Source organism: Rhinolophus sinicus, linkage group LG03 (genome assembly GCF_036562045.2).
Source record: "Rhinolophus sinicus isolate RSC01 linkage group LG03, ASM3656204v1, whole genome shotgun sequence".
In the NCBI taxonomy this organism is placed as follows: domain Eukaryota; kingdom Metazoa; phylum Chordata; class Mammalia; order Chiroptera; family Rhinolophidae; genus Rhinolophus; species Rhinolophus sinicus.
In genome coordinates this window covers 25,005,054-25,025,518 of record NC_133753.1, presented here as the reverse complement: position 1 = coordinate 25,025,518, position 20,465 = coordinate 25,005,054, and the positions used below count along the sequence as shown (strand labels likewise).

The 20,465-nt window shown below is 34.4% G+C and overlaps 1 protein-coding gene across 17 annotated transcripts in view; it reads right to left on the bottom strand.

The window, feature by feature from the left end:
* Nucleotides 1-20,465, bottom strand: part of NUMB (NUMB endocytic adaptor protein) — a 134,262-nt gene that overhangs the window by 26,558 nt on the left and 87,239 nt on the right. For 11 of the 17 annotated variants that reach the window (XM_074327247.1, XM_019733382.2, XM_074327248.1 and 8 more), the window contains 2 exons: nt 9,585-9,659; nt 4,463-4,495 (listed from right to left, as the gene is read on the bottom strand). In XM_074327247.1, the coding sequence (XP_074183348.1) occupies nt 4,463-4,495; nt 9,585-9,659 (108 nt within the window). The remainder of the gene's footprint in view (nt 1-4,462; nt 4,496-9,584; nt 9,660-20,465) is intronic. The other 6 variants (XM_074327249.1, XM_074327250.1, XM_019733376.2 and 3 more) reach the window with 1 other exon arrangement.

Sequence of the window (20,465 nt, the reverse complement as noted above, 5' to 3'; positions counted from 1 at the left end):
ACCAAAAAGCACAGTCGCTAGCTACTCAGCTCAAGCCACTACTGTCACACTGAAAGCACATTATTTTGCCAGATCTTCTCATTCTTAAGATAGGTATCCTAGTTTTTATGTGCAAGCTTTCAATGTTTGAAATACTGCAACTAATTCAAATTCATAAACTGTGTGCAGTTATGTCTGCGACCGGCCCTTGAACTGTCTCGTGTCCTCTGCATTAGACATTTCTCCATTCATCATAAGTAAGGAGAGCAGAGGCCAATACTTTTGAATGAGAAAACATCAGTAAGGGGTATGTGAAAGAACTTTGCACCAGGCTTCAGAAAACCTGGTTTTAGGGTAGGCACTACAATTTGCGACTAGCTGGGTGACTTCTTTGAGCTTGTTCGCTCATTTCTTAAATGTAGTTTCATGAATTATCCTAATTCACTGAGCTGTTATGAATAGCAAATTAGAAAGCAGGTCATAGCATATCATAAACTATAAAGCTCTATATAAATACAAGTAAATGGCTGTAAGATAATAGAAAATATATATTGGTCTTCGTCCCTAGTTCCTGACATAGAGCTCCTGAAACCCTTATAATTTCCTAAATGATCAAAGAACTATGAGCATCTCTTGGTCTTTGACCCATTGCTGACATAGGGCTCCTAAAACCCTATGTAAATCCTGGTAAATTCTTAAGTAATAAGATCACTAGGGCATCTTTCGTTCTAATGAGGCGACTCTGGGTGGGCTTCTGGATAGGGGCTGGTCACCAGAAAGAACAAGCCATGATTAGAAGCCTGGAATTTTCAGCCTCACTCCCCATCCTCCAGAGGGGAGAAGAGCTGGAAATGGAATTAACTGATCATAGCTATGCAAGGAAGCTTCCACAAAACCCCAACTCCACGGGACAGAAGCTCCTGTACTTGGGACCCTCCCAGACTTTGCCCCATGTATCTCTTCATCTAGCTGTTCATTTGTATCCTTTGTCATATGCTTTAATAAACTGGTAAACGTAAGTAAGGTTTCCCTGAGTTCTATGAATCATTCTAGCAAATTAATTGAACCTGAGAAGGTGATGGGAACCTCTGATTTGTAGCCAAACTGGAGAGAAGTTGTGGTAACTGGGGACCTACTACTGGCGATTGGTACCTGAAGGAGGGTGGGGGCAGTGCTGTGGGACTGAGCCCTTAACCTGTGGGATCTGACACGATCTCCCGGTAGAGAGTATCAGAATTGGGTTAAATTGTAGGACACCCAACTGGTGTGAGAGAATTGCTTGGTGTGGGGAAAAATCTCCACATGTTTGGTGACCAGAAGTAAAGTGTGTTGTGTGAACAGTAAATGAGACACACAGGAGAAAGACACAAAGGAGGCATACTGACTAGTTTTTCTAATATAAGGGTTTAAAATGAGACCTAATAGGGTGGCCTAAGAACATTTTATATCTCTAGGTTCAGTCGGTTCCTCATGAAAAAAGAGAATACAGGTAACTTAGCTCATGGGGTTCCTCAAATATATTATGAAATCCTTTTAATGTTAAGTGCCCTATAACCACTTGGTAATGAAGTATCGCCTAGTACGGCCAAATACACTAATTAATTTGGTGTAATGAGCCAAACACATTCTTGGCTTTCCTAAAACAATGAACAATTTAATGTAGCTAGTTTGGAAAAAGTGATTTCAGGTTCTCAGTTTTTGTTTCTCCTCTTTTTTAAGGCATGTGTAAACTTACAATGTGTTAATAACAGTCCTGTAACAGACCCAGGTTTATCTGTTCCCTACTCCTGAAGCTTGTGGAGGCACTGCTCCCATTAGCTGGTAATGCGGGAATGAGGAAGTGACTGGGTAGGTGGGTCCACGATGCAACTTAGGGAAAAGAGGAAGCAGTCCTCCTGGCCATGACTTATAAATTCAGAATCAGGGCGAAGAATTCTTACATCAATCTACTTTTATGCAAATCTGTATAATGGAAACACTTTATGATAACTGTTGTTCTCTATCCTGGGCCATTAAATCATACATGATGTGAAGGCTAAGAAAGTCTCAAAATTTATGAGGAACTGGACTGGATAAAAACTCCCTATCGTATACTGTTCTGTGAGATTCTTCACGTTCGGCTTTCATCAAACCACAACTGACCTAGAAAACTCACCAAACCAAGTCTCTTTCACCAGCCTATTTCTTGTAGATTAGTGTACAAATGAGCTGAATGATAGCAAGTTGAAAGGTTTAAAAGGCTCCAGAGTAAAGTTTTTCATTTAAAAGAATATTTCTGGTAAGATAATGAACGAGTCTTTGCCCCCCCCCCCACTTAGTTTTCCAAATTCTTTGAATGATTTAACTGTAATTTCAAAAACAGTATATTAGAATATAATCATCCTGCCATAGAAAGAATTCTTTCTGTAAAAACACAAGAAAAAATTCTGACAGTCACATTTGATCATGGATGCCATTATGGGATTGCTTGGCTTCTTTTAAGGAAATCCTGTGGGAGTCAAACTCACTAGTATGATTTAAATATCTCCAAATAAATAAACTGTTAGTTTGAACCACTGAAAAAAACTCTTTGAAGCTTTAACTAATAAAAAAGTAAACTAACAAGAGATGAAATCTAAAGTTGAAGTACTACCTTTCAAGAAGAAAGTAAGTGACTTGCTAGGAAGCGCTTTATTTATTAGCATCTTTTAAGGATAAACTTTTTAAACTTCGCTTGTAAATAATACGAATACAGAGTAATTGTATAGCATAGTGATTAAAAGTGTGGGCTCCAGAGTCAGGTTATCTGGGTTCAAATCCTAGCTTCCACCACTTATTATATCTGTGAATTCAGGAGGGTCACTGAACCTCTGTAAACTTCAGTTTCCTCGTAAAACAGGGACAATAATAATTTCAGGGTTATTGTAAAGATGAAGTGAGATGATTCATAATTTTCTTTCTCATGCCATATAAATTTATCATGTAGCAAAATGCAGTGAAAATAGCTAAGAAGCAAAGTGTGGCCCAGTTCAGCTCCACGTTAACTGCGCTAGGACCCCATTGTATATAGCAATGAATACTGCCACCTTGGGATTGATTGTGAAGTGAGAGCTGTCCTTGTTCCCTCCTCACACCTTATACTTTTAACATGTTTTTCTATAAACTAAATCAATATTTTCTACAACCTAGTCTTCATAGATGAGGCTGTTTTACTATAATTGACATATGTATTAAAAATTGATCACTTTGAAAATAATCCAAATTGTATGATAATTGTAGTGATGTGGAACTGCTTTGAGAAATTCTATTTGGGAAAGAAAAAATACTCTACAAAAACATTTCCTTAACAATTAAGTGCCAATTAATAATGATGCAAATGTCTATAGGATTCTTTCTAGATATGGGTCCCACATATTACGGACCCATTAATTTGACTCAGACTCAAAATGTCTATTAAATTTTTATTGTGACATGTGGGTCAATTATGTGACTTTTTATTTCAGATTGACAGCAGTAACTAAATTAAACCAAGCAATCTAAAAAATCCTTCAGATTTGTTTCGATTAATATAAAGGTGACCCAAACAAGAACATGTAAAAACGGGTTATTACTAAAATATTTACTTGAGAAGGAAATGAAAATTATTTGTTCTTAAAAACAAAGTTCCAAAGTAACAAAAGCACCCAGTAAGAAACCAATTGTGATGGGATTTTCATATTCACATAAACTTTTAGTAATTTACAATCAGTTTTCCAATGACAGTAGTTTTTTCTTATACTGTCTCAAGTCTGTAATACTTAAAACTAAACAATGGTAAACTTGGACACAAAAATGTTAGAAGTGTATTTACCTATTTGTATATATAGTCTTAATTTTAAGTACATCTGAACATTAAACAGTCATTACTTGAAAAGCATCTACATGAACAACATTCCACCTATGACATATTTGTTAAACTAACAAAGATAGATTTCTTAGGTAAGTAGGCTAGGTTAAAAAAAAAAAAATCAAAGGATCCCTACAGACAAGTTTATGTACTTTCATTTACTTCACCTGAAATTTAACTTAGACTGAGAAAAAGTAATAGCATTGAATGTAAATTTGGGGTACATTTAATTTGCACTTGAATTTAATATTTGTTCCCATTTCTCTGTCAATACTGAACACTAAGTAAAACCCATTTGTTAAAAATTCAGCTAATATGCTAATGTGAACAGTTTTGCAAGATCAAATTAAATTTATTTTAACACCTAGTCTTGAGACCATCCTTTTTTAACCTACTTGATTTGTTGATTGGACTTTCCTAGGAAGCATCAGGTTTAGTATCAACAGACACAGAATATCATAGATAGCAACTTTCTTATTCATTAATTTCCATATACAGTCAAATCAATTCCTGTATTATAAAGATACCAAAGCTGTACTTCTTTTTAAAAAATATGTCAATGCTATACTAGGGGTGTAACTCCTTATAAAGCAAGCACAAATGTGGCATCAAACTTACTTTTGCAAAGAAGCCTTTGAAGAACTTCCTTTCCTGGAGGAACAGGGGGACAAGTCGAGCGCTATTACTGTTATGGGCTAAATGTCCCAGGGTTTCACACCAATAAGCACATACAGAAGGTGGGTCAAGGGCAAAGTAGAAGAAGGGGAGGGAGTGAGAGTTTTAAAGAGTTATCCATACCAGGAGTGACATGAAAATGCAGGGAAACATACTGTATGGCCTAAGAATCCATGGAAAGAATAAGAAGAAATCAGAACCTGTATCCATGCAGAGCAACTAGTTAGTTTAGTATTCTCTATTTATTTTTAAAACAGAGATTATCCAAATTTGGTAGCAGAGAAAAAGATTAGGACAAACTAGCTTGGTGAGATTGGCATTTTAAATTTCATAATGAGCAGTAAATAGAAGATTAGTTTCATGTACATTTTTCAATTGAAAAGTGGTCATCTGTGGAAGTCATCAATGAAAAAAACCAGTTCACATTCAAATGACCACATAATAATATAAAATTAAGTTATGAGTGTGCAACAAGGCTTCTTGTCAGACTTTTTCTTACTGAGTTCAAGATGTCACAGAATCCTTACTTATGCATTAGGCTTGATTTGTACGTGTGTGATCAATTCCACAACAATCATGGGAAAATAATATATATGTTCCATTCCAAACACAGAATAAATCACCTATAAAGAACACAGACTAATGATTTCACTGGAGCTGAGGAAACAAATATTTCTGAGAACCAAACCACATCTGTGGACCACAACTGAAATTTAAGGAATGGGTTGTTTTCTTTTTAAATGCTACTGTTTTAGAATAAAGAAACTTGCATAGACAGTCATAAGTATACAATTCTGAAACTATGCAGACGAGAGAGACATAGCTATCTATGGTCTCAGCACCAATTTTTAAGCATATGCAAACTTTGAAAACTGGCCACCATTTAAAATCTGAAGCACTTACACAAAGTAGATGGATTCTAATTCACCCAAGTTACTTTAACTTTACATTTCCTAGCTTTGGTTGAACAATACTTTAAACCTTTACTTTTTATAATCAGCTTTTAATGATGGACAAATATCTGGAAAAAGACAATTGTACTGAAATTTGACTCTCTCAGACAATTTATGAAGTCATTTAAACACTGAACAGTTTATTTGCTCCTTGAGTTTTGAAAATGACAAATAGCATCAAATATTTCCACAAGGTGTTTTGAACTTAAGCTGGAAAAATAATAAATGAATTGGGGTAGTTAACACAGTAAGACTAACTTTATTTCTGCTGCCAAGTTTGGTGACCCTAGTTTTGTTAGACTGTGAGCAACCATCAGCTTTTAAGGATGCAGCCAAAGTTAAAAGATTCACCATTCTTGAGGGATAAGGAGGTAAGGGAAAGAGATCTGTTAATATTTAATTTAGCTTCCAGCAAAGCTCTTGTTAAACATGGAGTATGTCTTCTTTTTATAAAAGATCTCAGATGTTAATGAAAAAAGTTGACATGCAAAATGCCTAAAAAGATAGTTATTAGAGAATGTTTTTTTAAAAACAATTAAGTTATGATTCTTTTACCTGCTAAAACAAGAACATACATTAGAAAAAAATATATCAAATAGTGAATAAAAAAACCAACATATTAGAAACTGGTAGTATAATGAAACTAGTCTAAAACAAAGACAGAGAGGGAGAGACATTTACAGAGACAATGGGAAGAAAAGACTTTTTAAAAGGAAGGGCATTTTGGATCAGGGTCAAGCACAATAACCAAAGCCCAATACACTTATTACTGATAAATGACATTACTCCTCACCCAGCAACTGACTATGACATAAAGGCATGAAAATAGACTATAGATTGTCCATAGGCAATATCCTACACAATGTTAAATCCCTAAGTGGCTAATCTGAGAAATTATGTCACAAAGTAAATGAGTTAAAAATAGCTGTAACTAACTTTATGCATACAAAGTAAAAAACAATTTAAACATACTTATGCTCTGAGAAGCATATGTTTAAAACACTGTCTTGTTTAGTTATAATATCTTTTCATTTGAGAATATTAAGTTTGCAGATAATGCCTAATTGAATCCTAAATTGTAAGGGATTACTTCAAAGAAAAAGAAAACTATACTTGCAAATTACCCTGCTTCCTCAATTCCCCACAAATTTAAAATGCACTATAATGTAAGATTTTTTGTTCAAAGATCATTCAAGTGATAAGTTTAAGTAAGATGTTTGTTTTGCTACTTAACTGGTACATATGAGCTACATAAGTCTTTAAATTTTAAAACTTTGGCATTCAAACTAGTTCCATACACATGCTATTTTTTCCTTTAATCTGTAGGTTTGTACACTTTTACGTTTGCTTCCATTTATTGGAAACTCTAAGAGGAAGCTTTATGATCTATAAAAATAAACAAACAAAATACCTCCAGAGATATAACTTTTGGCACAATGTAAGCATCTGGCACATCTGATTATAGATGTTTGTTATATAGATATTTGTTAGATGAATATTTGGTAAGGGGGGGAGGCAACTAAAAATATGAAAAGAAGACAAAAGTCATAAATTTTTGTGGACTAATATGATATGAGAAAAACTATCCTGTAGACCTCCAACTTTCTGCAAGCTTCTCAGTACAGCATCAGAAAGGGAATTTATACAAGGGGGAGGTTTCACTGAGTATAACTGACCTCAGTTACCTAAATATTCTATCTTATTTTTAAAAATACATCAAGCTTGCCTATGTAAAATAATAAACAAATTTGCTCCAAGTCGCCTGGATAAGGTTGGTCTGAAAAATTTTAAACAACTTCTTGAATGAAAAGTTCAGAAGTGGTCAATTTCCCCTCAAAGTTCAAAAGTTTGTCATGAAAAGCAAGCAACATATATAAAATTTCATTTTAGTTACAAAATACCTAGGGAAATAAGGATCTTTTAGAAATATGCAAAAGAGTTTCATAAACTTTAAAATATTAAATATAATTATGATTATGATGATTACGAGATTCAATTTGACCGCATATTGAGGACTGAACTGTTTTCTGTATATTCATTCCAGAAATTTTTTTGAGTGGCTACTATGTGCCAGACATTGTTCTAGGCGTAGGTATTATTTTTTTAATGGCAATCTGTTTTCTATTTCTAGTGAAAATAAAAACTCATTAAATCTTATTATCTAAATAGTCCTGTACCCTTAAATAATCATGCTTATAGTTTATAATCATCATTCAAAAAATAAAAAGGTGAAATAAAACAAAAACATTCATCACCTAAAAAATTAGTTTTAGAACTAGATAGTGAATAGTGGCTTTCTCTGGGGATTGCAAGAGATTTTATGTAGTTTTTGTTCACTTGTATTTTATATAATGAACATATACCACCTATGTAACAAAGATATGTTTCTAATTAAAAGTAGGTTAAAAAAACTAGGCAGTTAAGAGGATTAACTGCTCATTAAACAACTAAATACCATTTCTTAATGCCTTCTGGGTAAATTTAACCCTAGTTTTTCCTTATTTAGAGAGTGAACATGAAGCTATACTCTGAACCAACAGACTTCTAAAGGCTCATTCCACAGTGACCTTCTAATTGTAAGTATATAAATTATAAGATTTTAATAACTATTTATAGTTTGTTTCGGGTCTATGTAGTCTGTTCACTGATTTGTGTGTTGTTTTCAGTCATTAGTATTATGATGTTTAAAATATTCTTTAATGACTACAGGGCAAATCATTGCTTTTTTTTTTTAAACGTTCTTAGTTAAACTTATTTTATTCTTCTTGCAAAACTACATTATCTGAGGCTATATTTAATAGGGGAATATATTCAGGTGAACATAGCAAGTCTATAAATTATAGTTTCATGTACCATAATATACGGGTACAAGTCCCTTTAACATTAATGATAATTAATTGGAGGGCACAGACAGACTAGGAAGGGCCTCATTTAAGAATTTAAATGACCAAAATCTAAGGTAAAGGGGTATGTGTACATGTATCTACCTATCTTTCTTTTCTGTTTTTCTTTTTTTTTTTCAGTTCTTTGCATAGGATAATGCGTTATTTTTTCCTCCTTTCCCTTCCATAATGGATTCAGGCATTTGTTTCAAAATGTAATCCACCTCTCTGAGTTGGTTGCTTCCTCAATTTTGTATCTTTTATAATGCAGAATTACAGAAAAGAGGTCATACAGAATGTACCAAGAAGCAAAAAAGTTTTGATTATTAAGCAAATTGAGAAAAAAAAGCACTCACTAATAGCCAAACTTGTAACAGCTCACCAGACCAGCAAACCCAAAGCAATGAGTATTGAATGCTAATTGGGGCAAGGCCATGCAGAGGTAATGCATAAAGCTTTCAGAGCAAAGGGGGAAGGCCACCACTGGAGAGGAGGAAGAGGTGACGAGGGCTGTCAGAGTTTATGAAACATTCTTCAAACCTATTCAAAATATGAAATTAATACTTTATCTGAAACTTTATGAACTCTGAACCCATTCTCTCCTTTTATTAAATACACAGGCATGCGCCTGGGATGTATTCTATGGCATAAGGCAAATAAACATTATTTATGTTGCAAAAAGGATTCTCCATTTCAGGTATGCTGAAGTTTCAAGTACGAAAGAGGCAGGGGAAATAAACTGTTTATGTGAAAGGAGTGTAGAGAACGAGAATGGGGAGTAGCAGTCAAGATAATAAGTCCTCCCAAAATGTAAACCTTACTAGCCATGAACACAGATATCTCTGTCTCCTTCGTTTTCCTGGAAAGGTGTTTCTTATAGATTTAAAATCAGTAATTTATAACCCATTTATCACAGTTAAGACAATAACTCTTAACAGTTTTATCCTGGTTTTGGAATATTATTCATCTATAAGGTTTCATACCATTTGTTTAATAAGGATTCTGAATCAAAAGTACCTTCTGGATAATGTCTGGCCTAAACTGAAGGTCATTATAATTTATACCTTTGGATGAACAAAATGAGATTAGTGAGCGCACTTTTTTTTTTTTTTGCCTTAAGAGAAACATTGTTCTTACTTGATAGTTAAGTCACTAAAATTTACTGAGCAAAGTCTTTTAAGAAAATATTTACAACATATAGATCAACAGTGGTAACCATCAAATACATACAGCTTTCAATCTTTTTACAGCATCTTCACAGATGTGCATTCCTCTTGATTCATCAACTTCTACATGGCCAAGGTACTGCAGAAAGAAGAAAAAAGTTAGGGCTATTGCTATGTTTATTGAGTAGCTACTATATGGTAGGTATTAGATGGTAGAAAATTGAATATTGAAATTCCTGCACTCAAGAAACTCACAGCCATTGTAGAAAGTTAAGATAGTGTTACTTTACTTATCCTCAGTGTCCTCATATGAATGAGATTTATAATAAATGTCTCAGAGTTATTATAGAAGAGTACTCGTTAGGCATTAAATGTTACCTGAATCTATTGGATCTGAGGCATAATAGCCTAGCCGCAGTTACTTTATCTCTAAACATAAAAATAATCCCAAAGTGTGTGTGTGCATACTGAAATAGGCATAAATAAAAATAATAGTTATTCCAAGGCAAAAGAGATCGCATATTCCTTTTATGAAGAGCGCATAAAAGCAGGGCATAAAAAGAAATCCTGTGGTGGTGGTGATGGTAGCAATGGAAACCTGCGAGAGCCATACTGCTGAGGGAGGAGAACCTTCCTCTGTTTAGTAAAACTGGGATCCCTGAAAGGTGGGGCCAACCCCAATCTGTTCCCTATCCTGCCCAGTATCTCCCACCATTTGGCCCTGGAATGGAGGTGAAATACTGGGAATGAGTAACCAGAACCCCAGGAAACACAAGCATATAGAATTTACAACTTGCTCAGGTTATATTTGCTTCTCTCTTTTGTCTATTGAAAATAATACCGACTAGGTGTTTCATCACCAAAAAGGATTTATTCGGAAAAAGAAAGGATTGCAACCCAGTGCATGCAGACATGGCAAGCCACGTGCATATCCTGGCCTGCATGCCAAGGTGGAGGGTTATTTATAGAGAGCAAAAGGAAGTTAAGGGAATGGGAAGTTAGAACCTTAGAGCTTTATTATAAACAGCTTTTCCTTTAGGGTTCTCGTGATTACGTAGAGTGCGAGAACAGAATTCTAACCATTAAGCAATGACTCCCAGTCCTCCCTTTCCCAGCTCCTGGTAACCTCTAATCTACTTCCTGTCACTGTGAAATTGCCTATAGTACATAGAATCATACAATATTTGTCCTTTTGTGTAGAGCTTTATTTCACTTAACATGTTTTCAACGTTCATCCATGTAGCATATATCAGAACTTCATTCCTTTTAATGGTATAATCATATCTCATTGCATGTATACATCACATTTTGTTCATCCATCTGTTGACAGATACTTGGTTTGTTTCCACCTTTTAGTTATAATGAATAATGCTCCAGTGAACATTGACATATAAGCATCTGTTTGAGTCCCTGCTTTCAGTTCCTTTGGGTATACACCTAGGAGTAGAATTGCTGGGTAACATGGGGTAATTAGATGTTTAACTTTCTGAGGAAATACCTTAGTGTTGCACCATTTAACATTCCCATCAAAATTAGGAGGATTTCAATTTCTCCACATGCTCATCAGCATTTTTTCCCATTTTTGAAAAATTTATGCCATCCTAATAAGTGTAAAGTGGTATCTCTTAATTTTGATTTGCATCCCCTGATGACTAACAATGTCAAGCATCTATCTTTTCATGTACTAACTGGTCATTCGCATATCTTCTTTGGAAGAATGTCTATTCACATCCTTTGTCCATATTTCAATTGGGTTATATGTCTTTAAATTGTTTGAGTTGTAAGAGCTATTGCATATTCTGAGCATTAAACCCTTATCAGATATATGATTTCCAAATATTTTCTGCTATCTGTAAGCTGTCTTTTCACTTTCTTGAAAATGTTCTGTGATGCACAAAAGTTTTTAATTTTGATAAAGTTCAATTTATCTATTTTTTTATTTTGCTGCTTGTGTTCTTGGAGTCATATTTAAGACTCAACCGCCAGATCCAAAGTCATGAAGATTTACCCCTGTGTTTTCTTCTAAGAGTTTTATAGTTTTTACTCTTAGGTCATCAACCCACTGAATTTTTTTTATGGTGTGAGGTAGGGATCCAACTTCATTCTTTTGCATGTGGAAATCCAGTTGTCCGGGAACCAATGGGTGATGAAATAATTCTTTCCCCATTAAGTGGACTCTGTACCTTTGTCAAAAATCAACTGGACATAGATGTATCAGACTAATTTTTATTTATCCTATTTGCTTCTTCAATCTGAGGATTCAAATACTGCTTTGAATAAATTCATTGTTTTCTCTCCTCCTTAAAGTTCCTATTAGGCCTGTTAGTGCTACTGGACTTTTAAATTTGTTCATTCATGTTTCTTCATTTCTTTTTCACATTTTCTCTTTATAACTTTGTGCTACATTCTGGGTAACTTCATCAAATCTATCTTCCAGTTTACCAGTTCTCTTTTCAGCTAGGTCTAATCCACTATTTAATCTCCATTAAATTCAATTACAGTAACAGTATTTTTCACTTTTAGAAGCTCAGATTTGATTCTTTGTCAAATCTGCCTATTCTTTTTTCATTGTCTTTTTTTTCTTATAGCCCAAATTCTTTTTCTTATGTCTTTAATGATTTTATGTATACATATTTTGTAGTTTCCTCTATAGTCTACATTTCAAGTTCTTGAAGTGCTAATCCTCTTGTCCTTATTGTATAATCCTTTATCGTATCTGCTGAACATTTCCACATTATTTACAACTTTTTAAAAATCATAATTTCATCTTCACTGAAGCTCAGTTTTCTGGGAGAATTTCATGCAATCTGGATTGTGGTTTTACATTTGCTTCTAAAAGGTACCCCAGGTGTATTACTAGCCTAATACCTACTCTTTATTACTTTGAGGTTTACTACACCATGCAAGTTATAGTGTATGAAGTCCAAACCCATGGTTTCAATTTTTCTTGGGAGTCTCCTTTTTTCACTCAGGGTTTGAGGCAAGATTCCTTATTTGAATGGGGGGAGGGGGTGGTGCTTTTCCTTCTAGTTCTCGATTTCATTGATTGTTAAGCCCACTGAAGGTTCTGGTTCTATGCTGGGTTCTCAGTTCTAATTCTCTGCTTCTTATGATTTCGGAGCCTTGAGAATGAATGTTAAAACCAAAGGTTGAAGCTCACTAATCCTCTCCCTCCTAGGCTATTCCATCATTAGCGTGATTCCTGACTTGCTTTCAAATTCCTTCTTAATTTCTGGTAATTGGAGATACCTATCTTATTGAACGCTCAGTTTGTTTGAAAGTATATTCAGCATTCTGGCATCCACATTCTGCCAGAATCAGAAGACCTATAATATTTTCCAACTAGACTAAGTATTTTTTCTATATATTGATTTTAGTATATCTTGTAAGTAGCCAAAATACAGCAATTTGCTATCATTTGAAACAGCTTTTTGCTTGATTCTCTTGGGTTCTTCAGAGAGACATCTACAGGAACAACATAAAAAGTGTTGTCTTGATTTCCCACATTTACAATTTATTTTCTTGTCCAAAGGTACTGATAACCATTTCTAAATGTGTTGATACTAGCAGTGTTGGAGAGCAACCTTCCTCCTGAATTCATTGTAAACGTTTCACCCTTAAGCATGACTCTGAGATAGTTTTTCAGGCATTTAAAGAACATATTATGCTATTCCTATTTTGCTAAGATGATTTATCAGGATTGAATAATAAATATTTTTAAACTTTTTTAATGAGATGTAATCCACATGACATAAAATTAACCACTTAAAGTGAATAATTAAGTGGCATTTAGTACATTCAGAATAACCTGCATTCTGTCTTTACGGATTTACCTATTTTGGATATTTCATATAAATGGAATCACACAATACGTGACCTTTAGTAGTTCCCTTAGCATACTGTTTTCATGGTTCACCACACTTTAGTATGCATAAGTACTTGATTGTTTTTTGTAGCTAATATTCCATTTATAGCTGAGTAGTATTCCATAAAAACATGAGAGTACATGTATTTATTTGAGTATCTGTTTTCAATTCTTTGAGGTATCACCTATCAGTGGAATTGCTGAGTCATATGGTCATTCTATGTTTAGCTTTTTGAGAAACCATCAAACTGCTTTCTACAGAAGCAGATTTTACATTCCTACCAGCAATGTATAAGGGTTCTAGTTTCTCCACATCCTCACCAACACTTACTATTTTCTGTTTTTTTTGTGTGTTTTTTTTTGGTTTTTTTTTCAGGTATAGCCACCCAAGTGGGTGCAATGTGTTACTTCACTGTGTTGGTTTTTTTTTTTTTTCAATTATAGTTGACTTTCGTTGTGGTTTTGATATGCATTTCCCTGATGACTAATGATGCTGAATATCTTGTTGGCCATTTGTATATCTTTTTGGGGAGACAGTTTTGGAGTTTTAAAAACATTCTCTATTTACTTCATGGTTAGGGGCCTATTCAACTTTCTTTTTCTACTTTAGCTAATTTTAATAATGTGTATTTTCCTAGAACATTCTTCATCTAAATTTTCAAATTTATCAGTAAAAACTACACAGTATTCATATAACTTAAGTCTGTAATTGGGTTTCCCCACTTTCTCATCTCTATACTATATATCTGTGTTTTCTTAAGGCTCTTTCTAGTACTACCTCCAAGTCATTTAATCTCTATTTCCATTTTATAATAATACAATGAGAAAGTAGTTTTATGATCTCTGAGTTACCTTTAGGTGCTCAGAAATGAATACAGGCTTCAAAGCATTTCGAAGGATTTTATTCTATCATCTTGATCAATTCAATTGGTCACATATGGGTATTTATGCCAACAAAAAAAGGGGGAGGGAAGATTTGGTGGAAAGACAAGAACAAAAATATCTTCCATATGGACTGACTCTTAACTGCATAATCTATTTTAGAAATGTGGAGATGGAAATCAGCCTTATGTCTTATTAGACTATGAGAAAAACATGCCCATTGAAACAAACATTATTAAAGAGGTCTCGTCTCTTCTGAGACACTATCTCACTGAAAAATTGCAGCTGATTTATGCTTTAACGGCTAAAATATTTGACACTGGGACTTCATTTGTCTGTATGCCTTTTCCAAACTCCCTCTGAGTGAGGGACTTTTATTCACAAAAATGTACTTCAGAAAAACTAGTGTGTGGAATTTCATTCTTGGATGAATTAAGTCATTTTTCCTTTCCTTGAAAAAATTATTTAAAAACTAGATTTCCCCCCCTGCTTTGGCAATGTTCTCCACAAGAAGAAATGCAGAGCTCTTACGTGAGAGACTGTACAGTTAGCAGTTCCCAACATTAACAAAAGTGACGTGATCATTAATTTGTAAAAAGCTGTAAGGCATATTATTACATATACATAGCCTATGTAACATAAAAAATATAGGGTGCAGGTGTGCTGAACATGACATCAAAACTTGTTTGGGGCCTTTAATCAAAGAGGAGTAGTAAAATCAAATTAAAATAGGCTTTTCTTTAAGAATAAACTTGGAGTACAACTGTATATGAACAAGTCATCTGACCTAAGCATATGTATTAAATCTAACCACATTAGTTTAAAGCTAAAAGTAACTTAAAGAGATCCAAAAGCTTCATCTTTCAAATGTGACACTAAGTGTCAAAAAAGTTAAGTGATTTAAACAAGGTCTATAACTAGTAAATTAAAACAGAACCAGGAACAGAACTCTGATTTTTGATTTCTAGATCTATCTTTTTTTCAACTATCTCATATTCCCTCTGCAATTCTCCTAATTAAGTAATGCCTTATAGTTTACTACTCTTATATACATTGTTAACGTTATTCTTCTTTTAAAAAAGGTGGTTGATCAAATAGGGAGAGTCATTCATTTTGGAAATGTTGCTTATGACTGAAGCGTGGCTTGATCTTCCTCATAGCTCAATATTTCTTTCATAAATGAAATTACACTGTTTTTCCTTATAAAACTATATCACTGTTAACCACACAGTAGATATGGGGAATTCTGCTTCACAGAAATATGATACCTAATAAATGAAGAAGGGATGACAGAATTGGAGTATCATTAAGGGTTTTACAACCCTTAAATGAATGAATAATCCCAGGCTATAATCATCATTGGTTACTGTCATCCCAAAGATAGATAATCAGCTGTTGTGCGACTTCTGCTAATAGTCCACACCAACAATGAAGTATTCCTGGGAAACAAAAACCCAAAGCTACATCTGATCAAGCCTCTAAAACTACAAATTCACAAGTACAGGAAACAGAGCGAACATGTTAAACAGACTAAGTTTGGGGCATTTTCAATTTGCTAAGGAGAAAAGAATTAAAGGACCCACCAGGGAACAGGTTCCAGTGAACACTAGTCTCACTGGGACCATCTGGACAAGTGATGCCCTAGGAGTGGACGTAAACCAGAGATAGAGCCTTGTCAAAACTAAGCCAGCCTTAATTCTGTCAATATAAAACCTGACAAGGACATTATAAGAAAGGAAACTTATAGTCCAATCTGTCTCCAAAACAAAAACGTGAAATTTGTCAACAAAATATTAGCAAACAGAATCCAGCAATAACTCAGTAAACTCAACTTGATCATGATGGAGATCAACGAGGTAGTTTATTCCACGAGTGTAAGGTTGGTTGACTATTCAAAAAATCCAGTAAGTGTAATTTACTACCTAACAAAATTACCCAAAGACAAAAATAATTTACCCAAAGATAAAAATAATATAATCATCTCAATAGGTGCAGAAAAGGCTTTTGATAAAATTTAGTTTCCATTAATAATTTTAAAATTATTTTTTAACCAAGAATAGAAAGGAACTTGTTCAATCTGATCAACTGTGATAAGATCTGGAATGAGACAAGGATTCTTATCACCAATTCCAGCCAGTATTGTACACCAGGCTGTAACCAGTGCAATGAGGGAACAAAAAGAAATGAAAAGTATAAGGATTGGAATGTAAGAAATACAACTCTAGTTATTCATAGATTACATCATTGTATTAGTAGAAAATCCAAAAGAACATACAAATTACTAGAATATGTGAATTTAGCAAGTTGTTAGACATAATTTCAACATAGAAAAGTCAATTGTATCCTTTCACAATATACACAAATATTTAATCATTATGTTGTACACCTGAAACTAATGTTATATGTCAAGTATAATCTCAATTTTTTAAAAGCCAATTGCATTTCTATAACAGCAATAAGCAGAAAATTGATTTTTTTTAAATGCCATTTATAACAGAACTACTGAATGCTTGATATCATCCTCCATTCACAAATCTACTCTTCTACCAACAGTCTTCCCCCAAATCTCTACCCTTCCAATCGCTCAGATTAAAAACCTTGGCAACATCCTTGGTTTCACTTTCTCTTTGTAACGCCTTATAAATCAATCCATCAGCTCTATCTATAAGACACATCCAGAATCCGACTCCTTTTCACCACTTCTCCTGCTATCACTCTGACGTAAGCCACGGTGACCGTCCGTCTGGATTTTTGCAATAACCTCTTAACTGCTCTCTCTGCTTTCCTCGTTGCGCAGCAAAGAGTCACGGTGATCCTTTTAAAACATAAGTCATATAATGTCACTCTTCCTTTCAAACTCTTCAATGGCTTCCCATTTCACTCCAAATAAAATGTTTTGTAAAGCCCTACACCAGTGGTTTTTCAAAGGGGGGTGTTAGGAAATGTATGGAGGCACTTTTGGTAACAATCACCAGAAAAATTACTCATAGGTAGTCAGTGAGGGGCCACAGATGACAGACTTCCTGCTACCTGTATGACATTTGAATGTCCCACAGGATATTCACTTAAAATAGATTAAAAAAACTTACTTGTAATTATTTTAGATTAGGCCCTCACTCCATTCTACGAATATACACACACAGTATTTTTGCACAAATGCAACTGTGTAATCAAGGGAAGATTGTACTTTGATAAGAATTTTACCCAAAGTTATTTACCAATTAAAAAAATAACATCACCAATTGCAATCCACTCGTGGTACATGAATTACCAATACATCGTATCAGTCTACATCTGCAGCTACCTCACCCACAGTGATTCTATGTAAAGGCACACTATTTTTAGGTCTTCTGGTGTAGTTATGTCCAAGCATTTTTACACTCTGGTATAATTGCATTAAAATTTTCTTTTTTCTTATTTATATGTTTAATTATGTAAGCATAAGTAGGTTGTAGTGTGTAAACATTTTATTTAGGGTAGTATAAGATACTTACAGTAAAATATAAGGTATAGTAAAAAATGCAGGTGATAGGTCTGACAGTGCTGAAAAGTACTTAGCGATATCATTGGGCACCCTGTTCCTTACCTGATTCTCATCTCTGCTTGTATCATTCCCTCTAAACACCCTGGCCTCTTTGCTATGCCTCCAACATATGAGGCATCAAATGCAAAGCTCTGGGGCAGGAGAATGCCTGGTATTCTAGAGACACAGCAAGGAGGCCGGTGTGTTTAGAGCAAATGGTACAATTAGAGATGAGAAGAAAGTAAGAAAGCAAGCATTCAGGTTTCTGAGGAAGCCGATTGTCTTCTTTCTTTGGGTCTTTGCTCAAAAGTCACTTCTTCGGTGAAGGCTTCCCTGATTATCCTATTTTAATTTCACTCCCCACCCACACTCCCTTCATTTCTTTTTGCTCTATACCAAGTACTTTATATGTATTTATTTGTTCATTGTTAACATCCATTAGAATGTGTGCCCTGTACAGGGATTTTGTCTGTTTTGTTCCCCGTATTCCCAGTGAATGACAGCAGCCTAGAACACTGTCTGGCACAGAGCAGGCACTCAGTGAGTATCTTCTGAACATATCAATGAATTACTGGACTCAAAGAGAAGAAAATGTACCACATTACTTAGCTCTACACTAAGCAATAGACTCATAATGATGAAAACTTTTACAATAAACCCAAGACAAAGAAAAGGAGATAATTTGTGCCTGTAGGACAGAATGAAAATGTTAATGACCTACATAATGTTAAAAAGAAAAGCATAGCTGATACTAAGTTTAGAGGTAAGAGAGTAAGAGGTTTTCATACTTTTATCTTACTTGGTAAGAAATCAAGATATACCATCTAAAATTAACAGAACAAAAAATTTTATGAGGAGAGTAAATCAAGAGGAAAAACTAAATAATCTAATTCCAAACGTCTGGGCGGAAAAGGGGCAAAGATGGAAGGGAAGGATGTGTGGGTTAAATCATTCCTTCTCTTCTTTATAGTGGGGAACCAATTATAAATATGAGTAAATTAAGAAAAGGGAGCAAAACCATATTATCTAAAGTGAAAATATTACCAATGGTAGAAGCAGAAATAAAAATGGTTAAAAGTGTCACTGGGGAGTGGGATTAGGGATAGAAAAGACGTTTTTTTAATCACAAGCATTTTGATAAAAAAATGTTTAAGTTTAAATTATATATAACACAATAAACTAACTTTTAATTCACATATCATGCTATAAAATTATAATATAGTGCTTAAGAATATAACCCTCTAAGTCTAGACCAGTGGAGATCTAGTCCTAGTTTCAAATTATCAGATATTACCAACTATTCCTGTAACAGAAATCTTACTGCATATTATGCCACAAAGAAGTTAAGTGCTTAAGAGTTACTGAATAGAGTTGAAACTTCTTTGCAAAATATGTGTATACAACAAATCATAAGTAACTGAAATGCTTGGGATGAATAAACCATTAACATTTCACAATTTATGTTAAAAAAGTTATTGAAATATCTTATTGTCCTGATCCAAAGACATATTTTTTCAAATTTTTAATGTTTCAGGCAGAAGAGCAAATTATAATGTAGTTGTCATTGCCAACATGCTAGCAAACTTAGAAATGAATACAATGTATCTGTTCAACCAACTGTCACTTCAGTTGATTTATTCCACTGGTACCACACATGGTTGAATTGAACATAACTTAAGTTTGGATCACTCCTTTTCACCTAGAGTTATCTTCCAAAAAAATTACAGTGTGAAGCAGATTTGAAAGGAAACATTATTGTGTATGCAGAAGATCGTCTGTCACACTCAGGGAACAGAATTACAAGCAGAATTACAATGTCCCATCTCTTGGGAGAAATAGAATTTTTAAAGCTAGGGGAGGTTAGTGTGACCCAATGCATAAGTCCTCAGACACTAAACATCTATTAATAGTTTCTAGCTGCTATTCAATAGATGGTATTTAACTTGTAGTCTTACAAATTCAATTAAGGAAAAAACCCAAGAAACAAGAAATGCAGATTAAAAACTCCAGTATTCAACTGGCATCTAACCAATAACAACAATAGCAGCAGTAGCAGCAAACGTTTATTGTGACTCACTATGTACCAGGCAGTGCTGTGTTCTTCAACTGTACTGTACTTACTCATTTAATTCTCAGGACACCTACACTATGTAGGTACAGTCCTCATTTTGCAGATGATGAAACAGGCATAGAGAAGTGATTTGCTTAAGGTCACACAGTTAATAACTGACAAAACTCAAACTCAAAGTCAGGTAGTTTGGCTTACAAACATATGCTTTTAAAGAGTTCTAGATGCCTCTCTAAAATTGTATTACAGAGCCACTGAAGGACAGGAGGCAGGCAAGTAACATAACCATATTTGCAATTTAGGAAGATCACCATTACAGTACTAAGATAATAGGTTGGAATGGAAACAAGATCAGAAGCAAGAAAAATAGTCAAGAGTCCTTGTAATGGTCAAAGGGAGAAAAAAAGGATCAGAACCTGATTAAACTGGTGGCAGTAGGAAATAACAAATAGAGAGGATAAATACTTAAGAAGTATAGATTAGATACAGCGACTGGTTGACACTGCGGGTGGCCTGCATGACAGCTATTCCTTCAACAGGCTTCCCTGCAAGCAGAGCCTACTCCACGGTACAGGCTGAAAATACCAACTAACTGCTTTCTTGGCTC